This window comes from Mobula birostris, chromosome 1 (genome assembly GCF_030028105.1).
Source record: "Mobula birostris isolate sMobBir1 chromosome 1, sMobBir1.hap1, whole genome shotgun sequence".
NCBI classification, from domain to species: Eukaryota; Metazoa; Chordata; class Chondrichthyes; order Myliobatiformes; family Myliobatidae; genus Mobula; species Mobula birostris.
The window spans coordinates 67677879-67701497 of NC_092370.1; the positions used below are offsets into that span (position 1 = coordinate 67677879).

The window sequence follows — 23619 nt, forward strand, 5'->3', positions numbered from 1 at the left end:
AAATTGTGTGACTTCACATTTATCAACATTGTAGCCCATCTGGCACACCCTTTCTTACTCACTGACCCTATCTATATCTCTCTGTACAGACTCTCTGCATCATCTGTGCAATTTGCTTTTCTGTTCAATTTAGTGTCATCATTAAATCTAGGTACATTATACTTGGTCCTCTCTTCCAAATTATTAATCGTATATAAGTGGTCAGAATGCTCTCATTTTAAGTAATGGATATAGAGAGGCAAATATCCAAAAAGATATGCAATTATAGGGCCAGAATAATCACCACACGGAAGGACATGAATATCAAGTCTCTACTTCTTTTTCATTTTTGAATGTGTTCTTCCATGTCTCAGTTTTTCTTTTAAAAATTAGTTCAAAACAACAACAAGGATATTTAATTAAGTAAAACTTTTCAACTGTTATGCTGCATCCAGCCTCAGCACATCTCATTTTGCTTTCTCTATGGAGTTATGGTATCTTCAGCATTGCACACATTTTGCCAGAATGATCTTCCAATTGACTTTGCTTATATTTTTTTCTTATTTCCTCTTTTGTCTTGTGCTTCATTACATGCTTACAACTATTAGCCATTCAATATTTCAAGGCTTGTTTTGGTTTGCTTTGAAGGTTTGTATGTACTTTTCTAGGGAGAACTCTGTCTCAGATAGTACTCATTTCCCCAGAGTGCAGTCCTGATTCTATAATTTAATCCCTGCTGATCAAGTACTTTAAATCATCCATTATCTGCTCAAGCTGATCATTCTGTGAGAAAGCATCAGATTGTTCTCTGTGGTCCAATTCTTTCCACCTGTGCTCAATGAGATCCAATCATAACTTGATTTCAAAGTCAGCTTATAATAAATGTTAATTCTTTCTTCAATTGTTTTCAGTCTTGAGAAAAGTTATTGTTTGAAAATCTTGACTATTTAGCAGAATGGTTAAACTAACCTAGCAACCAGAATTTAGGGCCATTGATCCAGAGGTAGGAATGCAAATCCCACTATAGTAAATGGGGAATTAAGTTCAATTGATATAGAATTAAAAATAGTTGTCATAATTAGGAATAGTCAGCATAGATTTGTCAAAGGCAGGTTGTGCCTTACAAACCTGATTGAATTTTTTTGAGGATATAACTAAACACATTGCTGAAGGTAGAGTAGTAGATGTAGTGCATATGGATTTTAATAAGGCATTTCATAAGGTACCTCATGCAAGGGTTATTAAGAAAGTAAGGAGGCATAGGATCCAAGGGGATGTTGCTTTGTGGATCCAGAACTGGCTTGCCCACAGAAGGCAAAGAGTGGTTGTAGATGGGTCATATTCTGCATGGAGGCTGGTGACCAGTGGTGTGCCTCAGGGATCTGTTCTGGGACCCCTACTCTTTGTGATTTTTATAAATGACCTGGATAAGGAAGTGGAGGGATGGGTTAGTAAATTTGATGATGACACAAAGGTTGAGGGTGTTGTGGATAGTGTGGAGGGCTGTCAGAGGTTACAACAGAACATTCATAGGATGCAAAACTGGGCTGAGAAATGGCAGATGGAGTTCAACCCAGATAAGTGCGAGGTGGTTCATTTTGGTAGGTGAAATATGATGGTAGAATATCGTATTAATGGCAAGACTTTTGGCAGTATGGAGGATCAAAGGGATCTTGGGGTCCGAGTCCATAGGACACTCAAAGCCGCTGCACAGGTTGACTCTGTGGTTAAGAAGGCATATGGTGCATTGGCCTTCATCAATCGTAGGATTGAGTTTAAGAGGCGAGAGGTAATGTTGCAGCTATATAGGACCCTGGTCAGGCCCCACTTGGAGTACTGTGCTCAACTCTGGTTGCCTCACTACTGGAAGGACGTGGAAACCATAGAACTGGTGCAGAAGAGATTTACAAGGATGTTGCCTGGATTGGGGAGCATGCCTTATGAGAATAGGTTGAGTGAACTCGGCTTTTTCTCCTTGGAGCGACAGAGAATGAGAGGTGACCTGATAGAGGTGTACAAGATAATGAGAGGCATTAATCGTGTGGATAGTCAGAGGCTTTTCCACAGGGCTGAAATGGCTAGTATGAGAGGGCATAGTTTTAAGGTGCTTGGAAGTAGATACAGAGGAGATGTCAGGGGTAAGTTTTTTATGCAGAGAGTGGTGAGTACGTGGAATGGGCTGCCAGCAGTGGTGGTGGAGGTGGAAATGGTAGGGTCTTTTAAGAGACTCCCAGATGGCTATATGGAGCTTAGAAAAATAGAGGGCTATGAGTAAGGCCTAGGTAGTTCTAAGGTAGGGACATGTTCAGCACAGCTTTGTGGGCCAATGGACTTGTATTGTGCTATATGTTTTCTATGTTTCCAATCATAATATATCCATATAATTAGCAGCTTTTTGTAACAAGCTAACTAGATCACTAATCTTCCTTCAGGAAAGGAAATCACTCACCTTTATCTAGATTAACCTATTTATGAATCTAGAAATACGAATATAATTGAGTCTTAATTGCATCCTCAACTCAGGAAACAAAAGTCTATAGAGTCAGGACTACAGAATCAGAATTAATATCATCGGTATATGTCATGAAGTTTGTTGACTTTTGGGAGCAATACATAACAATAGAGAAAAAAACTGAGTTACAGTAATCACATGTCTATTAAATTGTTAAATAAGTAGTGCAAAAAAAGTAGTGAGGTAGTGTCCATGTGTTCAATGTCCATTCAGAAGTGTGATGGCAGATGGGAAGAAGCTTTTCCTCTTTGTCGAGTGTGTGTCTTCAGGCTTCTGTACCTCTTTCCTGATGATGGCAATGAGGAGAAGGTATGACCTGGGTGGTGGGGACCTTGATGATGAACACTGCCTTTTTGAGGTATCACTGCTTGAAGATGTTCTGGGTACTACGGAGGCTAGTGCTCACAATGGAGTTGACTAAGTTTACAACCCTTTGCAGCTTACTTCGATCCTGTGCAGTAGTTCTCTTCTCTCCCCCCCCCCCCCATACCAGATGGTGATGCAACTAGTTATAAAGCTCTCTACAGTACATCTGAAGAAAAAAAATTGTGTTTTTAGTGACATACCAATTTTCCTTAAACTCCTAATTCAATATAGTCACAGTTATGCCGCGTTTGTAATTACATCAATTTGTTGGGCCGAGGATAGATCCTTAGAAATGTTGACACCCAGGAACTTGAAATTACTCACGCTTTCCACATCTGATCCCTTGATGAGGACTATTGTGTGTTCCCTTGCTTTACGCATTCAGAAGTCTGAGATCAGTTCTTGGGTTTTACAGTCACTGAATGCAAAGTTGTTGTTGTGAGACCACTCAACTAGCTGCTATATCTCACTCCTGTACATCCTCTCATCACCATCTGAAGTTCTGCCAACAATGGTTGTATCATCAGCAAATTTATAGATGCCTTTTGACCTGTGCCTAACCACGTAGTCATGGGTGTAGAGAGAGTAGAGCGGTGGGCTGAAGTGTGCCAGTGTTGATTGCCAGCGAGGTGGAGATGTTGTTTCCGTTTGGCAGCGATTGTGGCCTACAGGTTAGGAAGTTGAGGATCCAGTTACAGAAGGAAATACAGAGGACCAGGGGACTGGAGTTTTTTGATCAGAACTGTGGGAATGACTGTTAAATGCTGAGCTGCAGTCAACAACCATCATCCTAACATTATATTATCCAGGTGATCCAAGGCTAAAAATGGAGTCTATCATAGACAATATGGCGACATACAAATTGCAGAGAGCCCAAGTCCTTGCTAAGACAGGGCTAACCATAACCAACCTCTCAAAGCACGTCACCACTGTGGATTTAAGTGCTACTGGACAATAGTAATTAAGGCAGCTCACCCCTGTCTTCTTAGATTCTGTTATAATTGCTGCCCTTTTGAAGTTGGGAACTATAGACTGTATCAGAGTCTGATATTGCTTTTTCCACAGAGACAGGCACAACTTTAGAGCATATCTCACACTGGCTAGTGTCGTGTTTGCACATATATTACCAAATTTAAAGCAGCACAGGCTTGATGCAGTTTATTATTTAAAGCAATCAATACTATATAATTCTTCTACTACATTAGCGACTAGGTTTATGATCACACTTTTAGTCTGTTGCACCAGCATCTCCTTAATTGGCCTTGATGCCATTTTTTTCTCTTTTTTTCACAGTTCTTGTATGAGGTGATTTGTGATAGTTTACTACTATAAAGGATAATACGTTAATACTCCAATAATGTGATCTGACCTGCGGAATTGAACTCCGACGTCGCGAGTTGTATAGTGTCATGCTAACTGCCGCAACCGTGGCGACCCACGTAGAAACAAAGTAAGTGTGCCTGGAAATCACAAGAAAAGTACAAATATGCATTATTTTATCAATTAAGAACTATAACTTGAAAAGGAAAGAAGGCGTGTTTTGCTTTCTCAGCTCTTGGATGAGCCATAATGAGTAATTCCAGAATCATGAGAGTTCTGAGTTGGGCTAAGAACGAAGAAAACCTTCAGAAGACTGGAGGCTTCATATAAAATAAGCTGTTCTGAGACACCAGAAGTCACAACCCATGAAGAAGCTGAGCTTCGCGTTTACAATTCAAAGACTATAAACCTGTGTGGTGAATCTGAGAATTCATCCCATACTTGATGTAGTATTTGTCCCAAGATGTGAGCTTTGTGGCTTAATATAATAAGTGACGCGTTGGAATGATAAAGCAAACCTGAAGTTGTTATAATATACGATACTGTGCAAAAGTCTTAAGCGCACGTGCGCGCGCGCACACACGCGCACCTACCTATATCTAGGATACCTAAGAATTCTGCATAGTACTGTAGTAATTTTATGTATTGCACTACACTGCTGCAAAAATATCATGGCATATGTGAGTGATGATAAACCTGATTCTGATACTGGTCTCTATTGTGGGCTGAGAGTGGGAAGAGGGCAAAGAGAAGGGAATCATGGTTGAGGAAGGGAGAGGGGAGAGCGCGGGATACATAGTCATAGTCATACTTGGTGACTCAGGGCTAGGTATGCCTGCACAATTTCTCTGTCACCAGTCACACATCCCTCGCCATTCCCAACTTCCCGTCGGATTTACAAATTAACTGTTCGCTCTACTTCGACAAATACAGTACTGTGCAAGCCTTAGGCATCCTAGCAATATATACATGTGCCTGCACATGCTTGGGTAACCCCAGTGTTACTGAAGATTAAAATGTCCTACCTAAACCTTGATTTAGAACCTTGACTTGAGGAAGACGTTCGTCTGCCCGCGAGACTTGGTTGCGTTACGTACCCGACGCGGTGCCGTTGCTGTGGAGACCGGCAGCAACCAGGGCCCGCAGTTAGATGGAAGAGAAGAGCTGGTTCGGGTGCTTGCGGTAGTAGTTCGAGCCGGTTGGCTCTGACTCCCGGTAAGAACGCTGATAATGTTAGTGTCGGAGCTGGGGTGATAACCAGCCTGAGACTGATGGCACGCATTGCCCGTTCCCTGAGGTAGGGCGTGCTGGTAATGTTGCCCTTGGTTTTCATGTTCAGGGGTGAGGCAGCGGCTAGAGAGGAGCACTAACTGTGACAGTTTTCAGTTTAACATAGAATCATGTACTTAATGGCTCACGTTCTGAGCTAGCGCAATGTCTCACAGCAGCTTAGTAGCTTAAGCATTAAATTCAAGAGAAAGCCTTAAAACAACTTAAATATTTCTTGAGTTAATACATTCATTTTCCACCACCGGTACATTATGACTGCAGCATGTTTCATCTACAAGGCAGGCTACAATCACTTGGGCAAACTAATCTACAAGTACCTTTAAAACGCTCAACCTTTTTAACCAAGTGGGGCAATAGCTGAATTTTACACTGTCACCTGCAACGTTCCATTTAAGTTGCATGCCATACTAATTTGGAAATAAATTGCTAGAACTTCATAGCTGCTTGCTCTAAATGCAGGAGATCCCTACTGAAAAATACTATGGGAATAGCTTCTCAAGAAGGGCGATAATGTTTCAAGAAGACAACTTAAAGTAAACTTAAATAGCAATTTTAGATCCTCTGCTGCTGAAGCACGGCTAATATTTTATAAAACCAGCATCACTTATTCACCAAACTGTTACCATTCAAAATAGTAGAATTGATTTGATTCAGCTTGGTAAACTGCTTAAAGATTCTCATAGGGAAGTATAACAGAATGATTCTGAAAGTTTGTGTGGCTAATTACATTGAAGAATAATTAATTAAGTCATTTAGCTTTCCTTCCTAAAATTGATATGTAATAACAATTCTGGGGGAGGGGTGGGGAATGCTTGCCTATCTTCAAACATTATGTTAGCTATCAAATTTCCCTGCAGAAGCATGTTAAATTTTTACTGGTAACAGCCATCAACTGTTTTAGTCATGGGAACTGCTGTTTGCAAATTCTGTCACACTCAACGTATTAGAATCATAGACATAGGACATTTGTTATTTGCTGAATTCAAACCAAAACAATCACTGGACTATTTTATTAACTCCTAGAAGATCTGAAGGAACTAAAACTGACTTCAGTGACTCAAAGACAAATTATATTCTGTTGCTTTTGGAACTTTGTTTAAAATACATTTGTAGTTAATATACAAAAATAGAATTACAGTGTTGTGCAAATTATCTTACTAGGACCAAAACTGTGAATGATTTTAAAATTAAAATTTGCTTTTTTTTTCCTTTTCAGGAATGAACTATTTTTCAGGAATAGATTATGATAATTTGTGGAAATTATGCAACATCAGTGGTCTACAGAACAGGTATTCAATGTAGTAGTATTGAATTGATTCTATTTTGTGCGCTGCTAAAGATCTTCATAGGAAAGTATAGCAGTTATCAGAATGATTTTGAATATTTCTGAATGTTGATCTGGGTAACTAGACAAGTATGCTTCCACAGAACACTGCTTGCCTTTCTTCAAACACTGTATTAACTATCAAGTTCCTTGGTTCCTGCTGATATGTCAAATGTCATTGATAACAACCAACAACCATTTTGGTAATGAGAATACTGTTTGGAAATTCTATAGCTCTCAAGGTATTGAGTGCTACTCAATTTCCCTTGTACGGATGAAGATCTTTCCTTTGCACAGTGGATAGATGGTGGTATGATTAGATGGTTTGTAGATGAGATTGTTCAGTCGGTGTTTTATGAGTTTGTTGGACTTGGATAATGAAATATTGCACCACTATATTGATGAAGACAGGGTCAAAAGAGTAAAATAAGTAAATACCTTAAAGAGGACTCACCAGTTTGTGTTCTGAGAGCTTGCCTGGAACTTACTTAAAGTGGACACTCTGCTTTTGTAGGTATGGCCTTTGGACTTGTGTGGCTGTTTAAATGAGGTTGAAAAAAATCTCAAGTAATATCTCAACGTGTTGCATTTTGGTAGATGGTTCTTTGCAAATTTGGGATCTTTTGTGTATTATATTTTTTACTCCGAGAAGGTTGGAATTGCAATCAAGTATTTTATGAACCACATTATAAGTTGCCAATTTTCATTTGTATTTTGTTTTTAATAGAATTTCGATTTGTAGCACACAAATGTTTGTGCCTTTCCTAAGTTATAGGCAAGTTTATTTTTTTGAGTTAACTGTACGTAAACTGATGGCATTCTAAATGAGATTAAAACACTGACTATTTGAGCCACTAGAATACGTAACTAAGCTGATCTACTTAAGTCTGAATTATGGTGTCCTGGAATGATGTACTGATGCTCTTGACATTTTCCATCTATGTTTTTGTTTCCTCTTTATTAGACTGTTCCATTCTACTTCTAATCTCGAAGATGCTCCACTACTCCAGACTTCTTTCAATCATGATAAATTTGAGGCCACCTAAAATTTCATAACATTATTCCAAATTAAATCTTTTCCTATTTACCCAGCCGTCTTAGCTCATGCATCTTTTTATTCTCATTTTCAAATCCTTCAGTGCATTCTTTTCTGTTAGTTCCAGCTGTGCAACCATATTTCTTAGCTTTTAAGCTTATTTTAGCTTGCACCCGTGCCCCCAACTGGATGTTGTGTTATCAGCTGCACTAAGTTTTCTGGTACTCTTTAAAACCTCTATTTGTCCAAGTACTCGATCTGCTTGTTACATTTTCCGATGTGATTTAGTACCAAACTTTGTTTTATAACACTTCTGTGAAATGCATTGTTCTGTTGCATTAACGATACTTATTTGTATACGTTTCCTGTGATTCAGAGTTATCCCTCCACAATGAAAATCTTATTTATAAATAGGCATCTTTTAATTTAATTTGAATGTGTAAAATGTTCTGAAGATGGCGCCGATAAGCTGCTCTTTTAGTGAAGCTTTGATGGGAGTATTTGATGATTCCCATTCAGGGCTACTACAGCTGAAATCCACAGTCATGACAGTAGGCACTTCAGTAAGCAACATCATTTATTAAGAAGCTTAAAAACTCTACCAATACTTAAAATCGACAGATTCAGGACTTCAGACTCGGGTCGTGAATGCATCCCCCCTTTGAGAAAATGGAGGTGCTGAAGGTACAAATACAATTGAAAAGCAGAGACTTAAGACCTGAGCTCTGACTATCCTGCTGATGAATGTACAGTCTCGGGGGAGGGGGGCTGGGGGGAATTAAGACATAGCAAGATTGCTATACCGGAGGGACATCAGGGACTGTTGTGTACTTTGCTTCACAGAAACATGGCTAATGCCGCCATTTTGGATGCAGTGCTGCAGCTTGATAACTTCACCATTCTCCACAATGACTGAACAACTCCGTCTTTTAAAAGCAGAGGAGGTAGCATATGCTTTATGATTAATTCATTGTGGTGCATAGATGTGGTGGTTCTGTCTCAGTCCTGCAAACCCTACCTGGAATATATGGTGGTCAAATATCAAGTCAATTTTTTTGTTATTTAACCATATACATATATACCGCCAAATGAGATATTATTTCTCTGGACCAGGGTGTAAGGCACAGTAGTACATATAACACATATATGACACACAATAACCCAGGAAAGTAAGAATTAAATCTACAACTGGATTATGCATAGATTAGCAAAGCAAAGTGCATAAATTAAATATTGTAGGGTACAGTGCAAATTATCAGATGATACTTTGAATGCTGATGCAGAAAGAAGTTCAGAATCCTAAATGGCTTGAGCGAAGAAGCTGTTTCTCATCTTAACTGTTCTTGTCTTTATGCATCGGAGTTTCTTGCCTGATGGTAGAAAGTCAAAGAGGATACTGGATGCATGGGTGGGATCCTTGATAACACTAAGGGCCCTGCATATGCCGTGCTCCTGATAAATGTCCCCAATAGGTGGTAAGGAGACTTCTGTGATTCCCTTGGCTATTTTCGTGTCCTTTGTAGGAACTTCCAGTCCAATGCTCTGCTGCGCCCATACCAGATGGAGATGCAACTTGTCAGGATACACTCAATAATGTTTCTGTAAAATTCAGCTAAGGTGCTTCCCCCCACCCCCCCACCCCCCCACCCCCAACCTCTGCCATCTTGCTGGACTCAATCTCCTGAAGAAGTGGAGGTGCTTCTTATTCAGGGAGGTGATATTAAGGAACCAGGTGAAGTTGTCCATGTTGTGAACTCCCAGGAACTTGGTGCACTTGTAGAGAAGCCACTTATGTGTAGAGGGAGGTGGCTAATTTGCAGCTTGCTAAAGTCAACAATAATTTCCTTGGTCTCCATGTTCAAACTTGGGTTGTTATTCTCACACCAGTCCACTAGCTGCATCACTTCCTCTCTATATTCAGACTCATCACCATTGTTGATGAGGCCAACTACTGTTGTGTTATCCATTTTATCTGCTGAGGGAGTTTTCCCACCATCATCCTGGAAGCGATGTACATTCCATCTCAGGCCAATGTCAGGCAGGCACTAGAGGAGCAATGCTTGGTTATCAGCAGGCACAAAGCAGTTCACCCTTTTATTGTGGGGGATTTCAACCAGTCCAGCTCAAAGAAGTCTGTGAACAATAAACACCAGCATTTCTCCTGTGAAACCAGAGGAGCCAACACACTGTTGTACCACCATCAAGAACACTTACTGTGCCATCCCACACACATACTTTGGAAAGTCCAGTCCCCGGCTGTACTTCTATTCCCAGTGTATAGGCAGAGACTAATGACCACAGCACTAGTGATGAGGACCAAGAAGGTATGATCCAGCGAGGTGGATGAGAGCTTACAAGACTGGTGAACTGGACAATATTCAGCAATTCATCTTCAAATCTGAATGAGTATGCCACAGTTGTCACTGACTTCATCAAGATCTGTGTGGATGAGTTTGCACCTTTGAGAACCATACCGGAGATACTTAAACCAAAAGTGGTGGATGAACGAGGATATTCATTGTCTGCTGAGGGCTGGATCTGTGGCATTCAAGACCAGTGATGCAGAGTTATACAAGAAGTCTAGGTACAACCTACAGAAGGCTCTCCGAGTGTAGGCAGAGACTGAAGACTGCAGCACCAGTAGGGAGGACAAGAAAGTATGGGCAATGGAGGTGGAGGATCGCCTGCAGAGTTTTTGGGATTAATTTCTGAGTCTTATTGAATATGCCACAGGTGTCAGTGACTTCATTAAAACCTTTGTGGATGACTGAGTGCTATGAGAGCGTAACGTACATACCTGAATCAATAGCAGTGGATGAACCAGGAGATTCGTAGTCTGCTGAGGGCTGGGTCTCAAGCATTCAAGTCAGGTGATACAAGACTGTACAAAAAGGCCAGGTATGACTTGCGGAGGGCTATCTTAAGAGCAAAACAATAATTCCGATTGATATTAGTGGTAGAATTGTTTGCACATTAATTCTGACAGGATTTGCAGACCATGCTTCAAAGTGAAGCCTAACGACATGAATGACCATGGTGCTTCACTCTCAGATGAGTTCACCACCTTTTACAAAAAACTCCTAAAGGGAGCTATGAGGATATCTGCAGTCTCAGGTGACCCTGTCATCTCTGTCTCAGAGGCTGACATCAGAACATCTTACAAGAGGGTGAACCCTTGCAAAGCATCAAGCTGAAATGGTGTACCTGGGAGGGCTCTGAAAGCCTGTGCCAACCAACTGGTGAGTGCGTTCAAAGACATTTTGCAATCTCTCATCACTATAGTCAGAAGTTCCTACCTGCTTCACCAGTGCCCAAGAAGAGCAGGGTGAGCTGCCTTAATGACTGTCATCCAGTAGCACTCACATCTACAGTGATGAAGAATTTTGAGGAGTTGTTTTTGGCTAGAACCAGCTCTTGCCTAAGCAAGGACCTGGACCCACTGCAATTTCCCTATCACCACAGCAGGTCTACACCACAACACCACAATTCCTCTCTTTTTATAGTAGTTATTTTTTCATATATGTCTGTGTATGTATGTGTGTGTGTGTGTGTGTGTGTGTGTGTGTATATATATATATATATGTGTGTGTGTATATATGTATGTATATACACACATACATACACACACACACCCCTATATATATTTATATAGGTGCAAATATATATATTTTTATTTATAGTTTTTTATAATGTACTGCAATGAACTGCTGCTGTAAAATAAAAAAATTCACGACATATGCTCGTGAAATGAAATCTGATTCTGAAATACAGATTACGTACTTTGATCTCAGGTTATATGCAACAGCTACTCATGTGACCATCCACTACCTGCTTTCGTGGCTTCATGTGATCGTGATCAGTGGGGGAGTGGGGGGGCTAAGCTTTTCCTTGCCCAAGGATGACTTGCGGGCTAGCAGAGGGAAGGAGTGCCTTGCACCTCTTTTGGTAGAGAGATGTATCTCCACCCCACCACTCGAGAGGATCCTTGGAAAACGGAAAGGTCTGAAGATAGCTAAGTCACTTGGACCAGATGGAGTACACTGCAGGGTTCTGGAAGGGTAGCTGAAGAGATTATGGAGGCATTAGTAATTATGTTTCCAGGATCACTAGGTTCTGGAATGGTTCCAGAAGACTGGAAAATTGCAAATGCCACTCCACTCTTTAAGAAGGGAGGGAGGCAGAAGAAAGAGAATTATAGGCCAGTTAGTCTGATTTCAGTGGTTGGGAAGATGTTGGAGTTGATTATTAAGGCTGAGGTTTTGGGGTACTTGGAGACACATGATAAAATCTGCTAAAGTTGACATGATTTCCATAAGGGGTAATTGGAATTCTTTGAAAAAATAACGGGTAGGATAGGCAAAAGAGTGTCTGGATGTTGTATGCTTGGATTTTCAGAAGGCCAGTGACAGAGTACTGCACATAAGGCTGCTTAACAAGATAAGAGCCATGGTATTACAGGAAAGATGCTAGCATAGATAGAAGATTGGCTGACTGCCAGGAGGCAAAGAGTGGCCTTTTCATATTGTCTGTTGGTGACAAGTGGTTCCCCTGGGGTCGGTGTTTTTTTTATATTTATTTAACGATACAGTGTTGAGTAGGCCTCTCTGGCTCTGAGGCAAACCTGTGCCAAACCCTTTTGACCCTAACCTAATCACAGGAGAATTTACAGTGACCAATTAACCTACCTGGTATGTCTAACATGGATTGGCGAACTGGTAGGGGGCAATGGCCTTTTCTGGTTGGCTGTTGGTGATTAGTGTCTTTCCGCATGATTCGGTGTTGAGACTGCTTTTCACATTATATGTCAATTATTTGGATAACAGAATTAATAGCTATGTGGCCAAGTTTGCAGGCAGTACAAAGATAGACGGAGAAGCAGGTAGTGCTGAGGTAGCAGGGAGTCTGAAGAATGGCTTGGACAGATTGGGAGAATGGGTTAAGATGGAACATACTGCAGGGAAGTGTATGGTCATGTACTTTTGTGGAAGGAATAAAGGCATAGACTATTTTCTAAGTGGGGAGAAAATTCAAAAATCAGAGGTACAAAAGGACTTGGAAGACTTTGTGCATAATTTCCTAAAGGTTAATTTACAGGTTGAATCAGTGGTAAGGAATGGAAATACAAAGTTTGCATTCACTTTGAGAGGACTAGAATATAAGAGCATGGTTGTCATGTTGAGACTTTATAATGCATATGGAGTATTGTGAGCAGTTTCTTATGTAAGAAAAGATGTGCTGGCAATGGGGAGGTCCAGAGGAGGTACATGAGAATGATTCTGGGGATGAAAGGGTTAATGTACGAGGAGTGTTTGATGGCTTTGGCCTCAAACTCACTGGAATTTAGAAGAATGATGGGGGAATCTTATTGCAACCTTTTGAATATTGAAAGGCCTAGATAGAGTTGGTGTGCAGTGTAAGTTTCTTATAGTGGGTAAGTGTAGGACCAGATGACTCAGCCTCAGAATAGATGGTTGTTAATTTAGAATTGAGATGAGGAGTAATTTCTTTTGCCGGAGGGTGGTGAATCTGTGGAATTCATTGCCACGGATGGCTGTGGAGACCAAGTCATAAAGTATATTTAAAGTGGAGGTTGGTAGGTTCTTGATTAGCCAGGGTGTAAAAGGTCACAAGAAGAAGCCAGGAAAATGGATTTGAGAAGGATAGTAATTCATCTATGATGGAATGGTGGAACAGACATGATGGGCTAAATGGTCTAACTCTGCTCCTATACCTGATTGTCTTGTGGACATTAATAAATAACTAAAATGAAATAGATTTCACCAGAAATGTGAGAGGAAGTGTATGTCTACAGGTGTCCCTGCTTTTTGAATGTTCGCTTTACGAAACCTCACTGTTACGAAAGACCTACATTAGTTCCCTGTTTTGCTAACAGAAGGTGTTTTCACTGTTACGAAAAAAGCAGCGTGCGAGAAAAAACTGCGCGATAAAAAATCAGCATGTGCCCCAAGCAGCGGCTCTCTGCCGGATTTGGAACTGCATTCTCGCCGGCATTGCTTAAACATGAGCCTGTGAGCAGCTGTTTGCAAGATGAGTTCTAAGGTTTCGGAAAAGCCTGAAAGAGCTCGCAAGGGTGTTACACTTAGCGTAAAACTAGACATAATTAAGCTTTTCAATCGTGATGAACGAAGTAAGGACAAAGTGAGTTTGGCTTGTGGAAGATGACGAAGATGATGTTGAAGAGGTTTTGGCATCCCATGACTGAGAACTGATAGATGAAGAGCTGATGCAATTGGTAGAGGAAAGGATAACAATCAAAACCGAATGCAGTAGCGAAAGTGAAGTCGTCCAGGAACTGAACGTGAAGCAACTGTGTGAGATTTTCGCTGCAATGATAAAGTATGACTTTAATTTTGAAAGGGTATATCAGTTTAGGGCATATTTGCAAGATGGTTTACAAAGAACTGTTAGATAGAAAAATGTGCGAGGCTAGCAGTCAGGCATAATGTCGTTTTTCAAGCCTTCCACATCAGCCATAGCAGACAATGAATCTCGACCTTCGACACTGAGGCGGGCAGACATAGAAGAAGATGACCTGCCTGCCCTGATCAACGATGAGATGACACCACAGTGGTCCCAACCCCCGGGCCGCCGACAGATACCGATTCGCGGAGAACGCAGCAGTAGCCAGGAGGCACCCAGCACGTCTTTAAGAAAAAAGCTGAAATAAACAAGCTAATTAATTAGGTGTTGCCCGGCATGTAAATGTCGGTCCAGATCAGAGGCGATTGCCACTTGCATCGCCTCTGATCTGGGCCGACATTTACGTGCTGGGCGGCACCTAATTAATTAGCTTGTTTATTTCGGCTTTTTTCTTAAAGATGTGCTGGATGCATCCCGGCCACTGCTGTACCCCTGCATGCTTCGCGGCAATGTATCGGGTCGCTGCCCGGAGGGTGGGGGCCACTGCACCTCCCCAACCTCTGACGACTCAGCCTAACACACCATCATCAGTATGCTCGGCGCTGTCCCAATTTCGGTAAGTGATACTACACTGTATATACATTATTTCTACTTTATATCGGCTGTGTATTTTTACATGTTATTTGGTATGGTTTGGCAGCTTCATAAGCTTAAAGGTTACTTGAGAGCGCTTGTGTGAGATTTTCTGCCGATGGCGCTTGCACTGTGTTTCTGCCAAGAGCGCTTGCGTAAGATTTTCGCTACGGAGAACAGTGCAGGCAATCGTTGTAGAGAAGTATTTCTAATTTATATAGGCTGTGTATTTATCATATCATTCCTGCTTTTACTATATGTTAACTGTTATTTTAGGTCTTATGTGTTATTTGGCATGATTTGGTAGGTTATTTTTGGGTCTGCGAACGCTCACAGATTTTTCCCATATAAATAAATGGTAATTGCTTCGCTTTACGACATTCCGGCTTATGAACCGTTTCATAGGAACGCTCTACCTTCGGATAGTGGGGGAAAGCTGTATTGTGATATAACGTCTTTCAGTGAGTGGAGACACAAGAGACCACAGATGTAATCTGAGCAGAGCAAAACAAAACCGCTGGAGAAGCTCAAACAGAATCTGTGAAAGCAGAGGAATAGTCAATGTTTCAGGTAACAGCCCTCTATCTGAACTGGGAGGTGAGAGGGGAGATAACCATATAAAGAGGTGAGAGGGTGGGGTGTGGTAGTGAACAGCAAGAGATAGATGGAACCAGGTGAGAAGGGAGATGGGGCTAGGTGGTGGAGAGGATGGAATAGATTTGGGAAGTTGGTAGCTGGTGGGTGATAGTTAATGACAGATTGAGAGATTGGAAAAAAAAAACATGGAAAGCAATTCACACAATATATTTGAGGAACTCGGCAAGTTAGACAGCATCCATAAAGGGGAATAAATAGTTGATGTTTTGGGCTGCATCAATATTTCCAGCATTTGCAGAATTTGCTATGTTTAAAAAACAGATGGAGCCAGGTTTGGGGGTGCTGAGTTGGAGGTGGAATCAGAGGCTGGAATGTGGTAAGTGGAGACACAAGAGGCAGCAGCTGCTATAATCACATAGGAACGGTGGTTTAGGAAACAAAAACCTTTTCCAGAGATGCTGCTTGACCCAGTGAATTCCTCCAGGAGTTTGCTTTTTGCCTCAGTCTCTCTTGTGTCTACTTTATGTTTTTTTTTTAAGTCAAAGTTGTTAATTTGTTGTGTTTCACAACATGGTAGTGTCTTGTTTTCTTTTAATTCCTTTACAATACATCACTGATACTTTAGCAAGATTGTTTTACTTGTTTACTGATTTGAAAATTGAAGTCTGTTTTATTTGTTTTTGATAGAATTAATGAAACTTCCAAATAAACCAGTATTTTATTCATTTTTAGGGATAACTCCAGAAGTACACCTGAAGCTCACAAGGAATTCCTACAGCAATATAGAAATATATTTATTCAACCAAAAGCTGTGTTACCCAAGATTCCTGAATTAGCAAGGTGAGAAATGTAAAAATGTAATAAGCAGCGACAAAAAGATGATTTTATCATTTAAAAAAAAATTGAAGTAATACAGATTAGTGCTATCTCCTAATATTACTTAGGGCCTCCAGGCCTCTTTTTCCAATGATTTTAGAACTACTGAAATGAGAAAATAGTTCAAGATATAATTAAATTTGCAATTTCACTTATAACAATGTAAATCAGCTATGACTCGGTAATGTCAGTTATTTGCAGTGTGTTAGAAACTTGCTGATCATTGTCTTCTTACATGTTTTGTCTATGAGCTTTGTCAAAAGTAACATCGTGGCTTAGAGGTATAGGTGCATAACAAACTATATTATATTATTCCTATGTTGTACATTATTGTCTAAAACTTGGACCTGTTAGCATCCATTTTGTTTTGTGCAAATAACACATGAAGTGTTTTACACTTGAGTGCTCTGTACCTGCTGTTCGGATGTAAGCAGAACAGATGAACACTTGATGCATGAATTTAAGAGATTGAGGTAAATATCATTAGAATTAGAACAAGAACCCATTGCAAATTCAAGCTGGATACCTGCATGTGCTATTTGCCCTTGCACAGAAAATTATTTTTGTTCATGACCTATACAACTGATGAGATTATCACTATGTGTCACTACCATTTATGTCTTCACTCATAAATTGTTTTTTTTTTTGCAGTTATTGACCTTTGCATTACAGCTGAACCATTTTTAACACTTTTTGTGAGTCATAGGTAGATATTTGGATATGTGGTTGATTGTTTTCAGAAATTAGACTAGGCCACTGAAGCACCTTCCAATGCTCATCAACTCTGCACTCCACAGTGAGTGAAAGCAATCCATTTGATTGTATAACAACAGGGAACCTCAGCAGTCACACCAATGCATGCTAACTATTAACAGAAAAATCAATATTGCGACCATCGGTTAAACCACTTGTATTGAGAATATTCTCCCAGAATGCACAACAGTGTCCATCACAGAAGATCATATTCCCAGAGAATCTTTAGAAATATAGTTTCCTATCTATAACTTTCACTGGGTGAGGTTTTCAAAGCCAGGCATTCAAATACCTTTTTTGCTGTCAGGATTGCAGTCATCTTGACTGTCAACTTTCCTGCCATAGGGTCATTCAAAGCAGCATGAGCAGATCTGTACCATATTTCTCAATTTGCATTCAACTTTGATTTTAGTGAGGTAGTAGAAACTTGGGCACTAAGGTTTGTAAATCATATCAGCTTCTTATCAGCTTAGGAAACCATTGACTGCATTTATGGGGCTGGCGGTTCTGGTAAATAACAGATGGTGCAATCCTGGGCATATTATGATCAAGGAACGTGTCTGTAGCCTGGATATTGAACTTTTTGCTGTTGGACTCCGGCCATATTATTTGCCAAGGGAAACCTTGCATGCAATTGTGGTTATTGTGTACATCCCTCCCTCTGCCAACCCGACGTCGGCGTGTAACATCATTTACACCATCATAGCCAGATTACAAACCCAGCACCCGAGTACCCTCATTACTATCTCGGGTGACTTCAACCAGGTTACCATGGCTAGAGCACTGTCCAACTTCAGGCAGTATGTGAGCTGTACAACCAGAGGGGAGAGGACTCTGGATTTGATGTATGCTAACATTAAGGATGCATACAGCTCCTCTCCTTTCCCCCCCACTGGGAAGGTCAGATCACAACTAAAACCTTGATCATCTAAATGATCATCTAAAACCCTGCTATGTGCCTCTGGTGAAGAGTAAACCTGCAACCTCGAGGACAGTGAGGAAATGGTTGGAGGAGGCTTATGAGGCACTCCAGGGTCGTTTTAAGGTGACAAACTGGCAGGCACTCTGTGAGCCACATGGAGAGGAGATTGATGGGCTCACAGAATGCATCACTGATCACATTAACTTCTGTGTGGACTGCAGTGTTCCGACAAGAACTGTCCTTTGTTATTCAAATAACAAGCCATGGGTGACAAAGGACATTAAGGACATCCTGAATGCTAAAAAGAGGGCATTTAGAAATGGAAATGGGGAGGAGCTTAGGGCAATACAGAGGGACCTGGAAGCCAGGATCAAGGAGGCTAAAGACAGGTACAGGAGGAAGCTTGAGTGGAAACTCCAGCAGAACAACATGAGAGAGGTCTGGAGGGGGATGAGGACCATCACTGGGTTCCGGCAAACTAGCAACAGAGGAGCTGAAGGCAGTGTGGACGAGGCCAACGAACTTAACCTGTTCTTTAACAGATTTGACATTGTGACCCCTGCCCATCCCCCACATGAGCCAGCTGTTGTCGGCTCTCAACCAACACATATTCCACTCTCCCCTCCTACCCCTCCTCACAGTCCCCCACCCTGCTCTCATGACTATACCCCTCCCCCACACGAAACCACCACGGTGGGCTTCACGGCTGACCAGGTGAGAAGACAGCTGAAATGTCTCAACCCAAGCAAGGCTGCAGGACCGGATGGTGTCAGTACCAGGGTGCTCAAAGCCTGTGCCCCTCAGCTATGTGGAGTACTTTGCCATGTATTCAACATGAGCCTGAGGCTCTGGAGGGTTCCTGTACTGTGGAAGATGTCCTGCCTCGACCCTGTGCCGAAGACGCCGGGCCCCAGTGGCCTCAATGACTACAGACCGGTGGCATTGACCTCCCACATCATGAAGACCCTGGAGAGACTTGTTCTGGAGCTGCTCTGGCCTATGGTTAGGCCACACTTAGATCCCCTCCAGTTCGCTTACCAGCCCTGACTAGGAGTTGAGGATGCCATCGTCTACCTGCTGAACCATGTCTACGCCCACCTGGACAAGCCAGCGAGCACTGTGAGGGTCATGTTTTTTGACTTCAGTGCATTCAACACCATCCGCTCTGCTCTGCTGGGGGAGAAGCTGACAGCGATGCAGGTGGATGCTTCCCTGGTATCATGGATTCTTGATTACCTGACTGGCAGACCACAGTACGTGTGCTTGCAACACTGTGTGTCTGACAGAGTGATCAGCAGCACTGGGGCTCCACAGGGGACTGTCTTGTCTCCATTTCTCTTCCCCATCTACACCTCGGACTTCAACTACTGCACAGAGTCTTATCATCTTCGGAAGCTTTCGGATGACTCTTGCCATAGTTGGATGCATCAGCAAGGGAGATGAGGTTGAGTACAGGGCTACGGTAGGAAACTTTGTCACATGGTGTGAGCAGAATTATCTGCAGCTTAATGTGAAAAAGACTAAGGAGCTGGTGGTAGACCTGAGGAGAGCTAAGGTACCGGTGACCCCTGTTTCCATCCAGGGGGTCAGTGTGGACATGGTGGAGGATTACAAATACCTGGGGATACGAATTGACAATAAACTGGACTGGTTTAAGAACACTGAGGCTGTCTACAAGAAGGGTCAGAGCTGTCTCTATTTCCTGAGGGGACTGAGGTCCTTTAACATCTGCTGGACGATGCTGAGGACGTTCTACGAGTCTGTGGTGGCCAGTGCTATCATGTTTGCTGTTGTGTGCTGGGGCAGCAGGCTGAGGGTGGCAGACACCAACAGAATCAACAAACTCATCCGTAACGCCAGTGATGTTGTGGGGATGGAACTGGACTCTCTCACGGTGCTGTCTGAAAAAAGGATGCTGTCTAAGTTGCATGCCATCTTGGTCAATGTCTCCCATCCACTACATAATGTACTGGGTGGGCACAGGAGTACATTCAGCCAGAGGCTCATTCCTCCGAGATGCAGCACAGAGCGTCATAGGAAGTCATTCCTGCCTGTGGCCATCAAACTTTACAACTCCTCCCTTGGACGGTCAGACACCCTGAGCCGATAGGCTGGTCCTGGACTTATTTCATAATTTACTGGCATAATTTACATATTACTATTTAACTATTTATTACTATTTTCTATTACTATTCTATTATTATTATTTCTATGACTATTACTATTTACCAATAGTGATATTACTATTACTATTTCTATTAATATTTATTATTTATGGTACAACTGTAACGAAAACCAAATTCCCCCGGGATCAATAAAGTATGACTATGACTATGTGCTCAGTAATGGTAACCTTTCTCATGAAGAGAAAATCCTCCAAATCCAGATCGTTGGCGTTCAACAGACACTGTCCTTATCTCAGTTGGCAAAGTTCCTGATTGTTGAGATACAATTGTGTTTGGGCTTCTATCTACTCCAGGTGCCTTTTGCCTTAATGGAGAGGTTAAAGGATGTTAGTAGGCATAATGCATTTTTTTTTAAACCTGACCTCTGAGTGTGGATCATAGTGCTGGTACTGGATTAGTTGTGTGATGCAAGGGTGAGTGGCCCTTGAGAGCAAAGGTTTTGAAGTGGTTGTCACTGGGGTTCCTTTTTTTTTTAAAAAGAGTGCCGAGAGGGGAGGAGAAGATGGCGGTGCGATGCAGCGTGTGCGGCCACTCCAAAATGATATCGTATTTGTAAGTAGGAGCCGTGCACAATCCTGATTTGATGGAGACAGATGTGAGAAGCATGGAAGAACATCTGGAGAAACTTCTGAAATGTCTGTTTCGCTGCCGCTGCTACTGTGCAATTGAGAATCTCCGGAGGGGAAGGCCCCAGTCCTCGGCTTTGCCTATTGCCTGTTGCTGGGGCTGGGGTCGGAGCGCTTGGCAGAGATGGTGCTCGGTGTCAGAGGGCTGGTCGGAGGATTGAAGTTTTCGGACAGACTCGAGTCGGCTGTGGTCGGATGCTTCCAGGGTGCTGCATTGGCAAGTTTGCGGCGTTGGAAGCTCATGGCAGGGAGAGTTTTTCTTCTTTCTACCATCTGTGTGAGATGATGGAACTTTCGAGAGACTTTGAGACTTTTTTTTACTGTTCCCATGGTCTGTTCTTTATCAAATTACGGTATTGCTTTGCACTGTTGTAACTATATGTTATGATTATGTGGCTTTTGTCAGTTTTTCAGTCTTGGTTTGTCTTGTTTCCTGTGATATCATTCTGGAGGAACATTGTATCATTTCTTAATGCATGCATTACTAAATGACAATAGAAGAGGACTGCGTGTCCTCATAATCGAAATAAAATATGGCAAATCATTAAACTTCTCATTATATTTCTCCTTGGTATGAGAATTATTGCTGCAGTCAGACTAGTTAACTCATTCTGCAGTAACCCTACATTGTTTCCTGGCTTCCTTGCAGTACAAGACATTCCTCCTTGTATCAGTTGAATTTAAAGAGTGCATGTCAATAGTGTACAATAAATTGAGGAGCTTGTTCCTTCACCCATGTAACTTTACAGTCAATGCTGCTATGTGTGTTTGCTGGTATGTGTGTCTCTAAATTGACTCAGTTAAGGGATTGGTGCACAGTTTTTTTTTTCTAGTATTAAGAACATAGGAAGTGCATTGGGTTGTTTTGCCTGTGAACCATTCAGTGAGATCATGATTGAATTACTACCTCAACACTGTTTTCTTGCACTATCCCAATATTCCTTTGATGTCTAGAAACCTGTTTTCAAATAACTCAGTGACTGAGCTCCAACAGCTTTTTGAGTAAATAAATACTGTCGACTCACTACCTGCTGCATGAAAAGATAACTCCTCATCCTAGTCCTGAATGGCTTACCCTTTATTGTGAGATTAAACCCTGGTTCTAAATTCTGTGGCATTTTCCTTGCATCCATCTTTTGAATCTTGTAAGTATTTTGTAAATTTCATTAGGATGGTCTTTCATTTTGCTAGGCGCCAGAGAATATAGTCTAATTATACTCAGTCAATCTTTCCATGGTAAATCTACCATCCCTATAACTAGAGTAGTGAATCTTCTCTTTACATTGCTATTTTATCGGGAAGGGGACTAAAACTCCCCTTCTCGGGGATTGGCTGAGAAGGAGCGGCTGATTTAAAAAGCAGGTTGTGAGCAGCGAGCTGACCAGACCTTCAAGGTCAGAGGAGGCGAGGCAGGTGAAGCTAATTACTGAAATTATCAGGTAATATAAGCAAGGCTCGCTCTAGGGGAGTGGCCTGTCGGGGAGCGGCCCTGTCGAGGGAAGTGCCTTGTGAGATGCCTTGTGAGATAAGTGCAAGTCTTTGGCTCAGGAGTCTTCGGCGAAGAGGTTGAGGGAAGAGACGACACCACAGTCGGAGAGGGTGAGAAGTGGAGAAGAGATGACCGCTGGGCTGATTCAGTGTGCTGCGTGCATGATGTGGGAGGTCAGGGACACTGATGGTGCCTCTGGATCCTACACCTGCGGAAAATGTGTCCAGATTCAGCTTCTGAAGCACCGTGTTGCAGCACTGGAGAGGCAACTGGATGACATTAGGTTAATCCGGGAGAACGAGAGTTTTCTGGACAGGACCTACAGTGAGGACGTTACACCCAGGATACAGGAAGAGAGTAGGAGGACGACGATGAGCAAGGAAAGGATGCTTGAAGTACAGGAGACCCCGGGAGATGTGCTTCTCGTAAACAGGTTCTCCCTCTTGGAAGCTGTCGGGACAGAAGGCAGTACCAGTCTGAGAGGCGGACGGGTCTGCGAGTCAACAATTGGCGCTGAGGCAAACCCGAGGAGACAGACGTCAGGCAGAGCCGTGGTAGTGGGGGACTCCATAGTGAGAGGTACAGAAAGGGCTTCAACATGCAGGTAGACTGGAGGAATCAGGTTGGTGCTGGACCCCAAGAAAGGGAGTTTGTGGAGTTCCTCCGAGATGGATTCTTAGACCAGCTTGTACTGGAGCCTACCAGAGAGAACGCAATTCTAGATTTAGTGTTGTGCAATGAACCGGATTTGATCAGGGACCTCGAGGTAAAGGAGCCATTAGGAGGTAGTGACCATAATATGATAGGGAAGACACTAGGGAAGACACAAACAATCTCCCAGATGTAATAGTGGCCAAAAGACCTAGGGTAATGGATGAACTGAAGGAAATTTATATTAGGCAGGAATTGGTGTTGGATAGACTGTTGGGTCTAAAGGCTGATAAGTCCCTGGGACCTGATGGTCTGCATCCCAGGATACTTAAGGAGGTGGCTTTAGAAATCATGGACGAGTTGGTAATCATTTTCTAATGTTCTATAGATTCAGGATCAGTTCCTGTGGGTTGGAGAGTGGCTAATGTTGTCCCTCTCTTCAAGAAGGGAGGAAGAGAGAAAACAGGGAATTATAGACCGGTTAGCCTGACGTCGGTGGTGGAAAAGATGCTGGAGTCAATTATAAAAGATGAAATTATGACGCATCTGAATAGTAGTAAAAGGATTGGACCGAGTCAGCATGGATTTATGAAGGGGAAATCGTGCTTGACTAATCTTCTGGAATTTTTTGAGGATGTAACTGTGAAAATGGACAAGGGAGAGCCAGTGGATGTAGTG

General features: G+C 42.1%; 1 protein-coding gene across 1 annotated transcript in view; it reads left to right on the top strand.

The window, feature by feature from the left end:
• The first annotated feature begins 5299 nt into the window (after positions 1–5299).
• Positions 5300–23619, top strand: part of cnbd1 (cyclic nucleotide binding domain containing 1) — a 140162-nt gene continuing 121842 nt past the window's right edge. Inside the window, exons 1-3 of the mRNA XM_072256663.1 lie at positions 5300–5392; positions 6684–6756; positions 16171–16278. Coding sequence (XP_072112764.1) covers positions 6686–6756; positions 16171–16278 — 179 coding nt within the window. The 5' untranslated portion in view covers positions 5300–5392; positions 6684–6685. The remainder of the gene's footprint in view (positions 5393–6683; positions 6757–16170; positions 16279–23619) is intronic.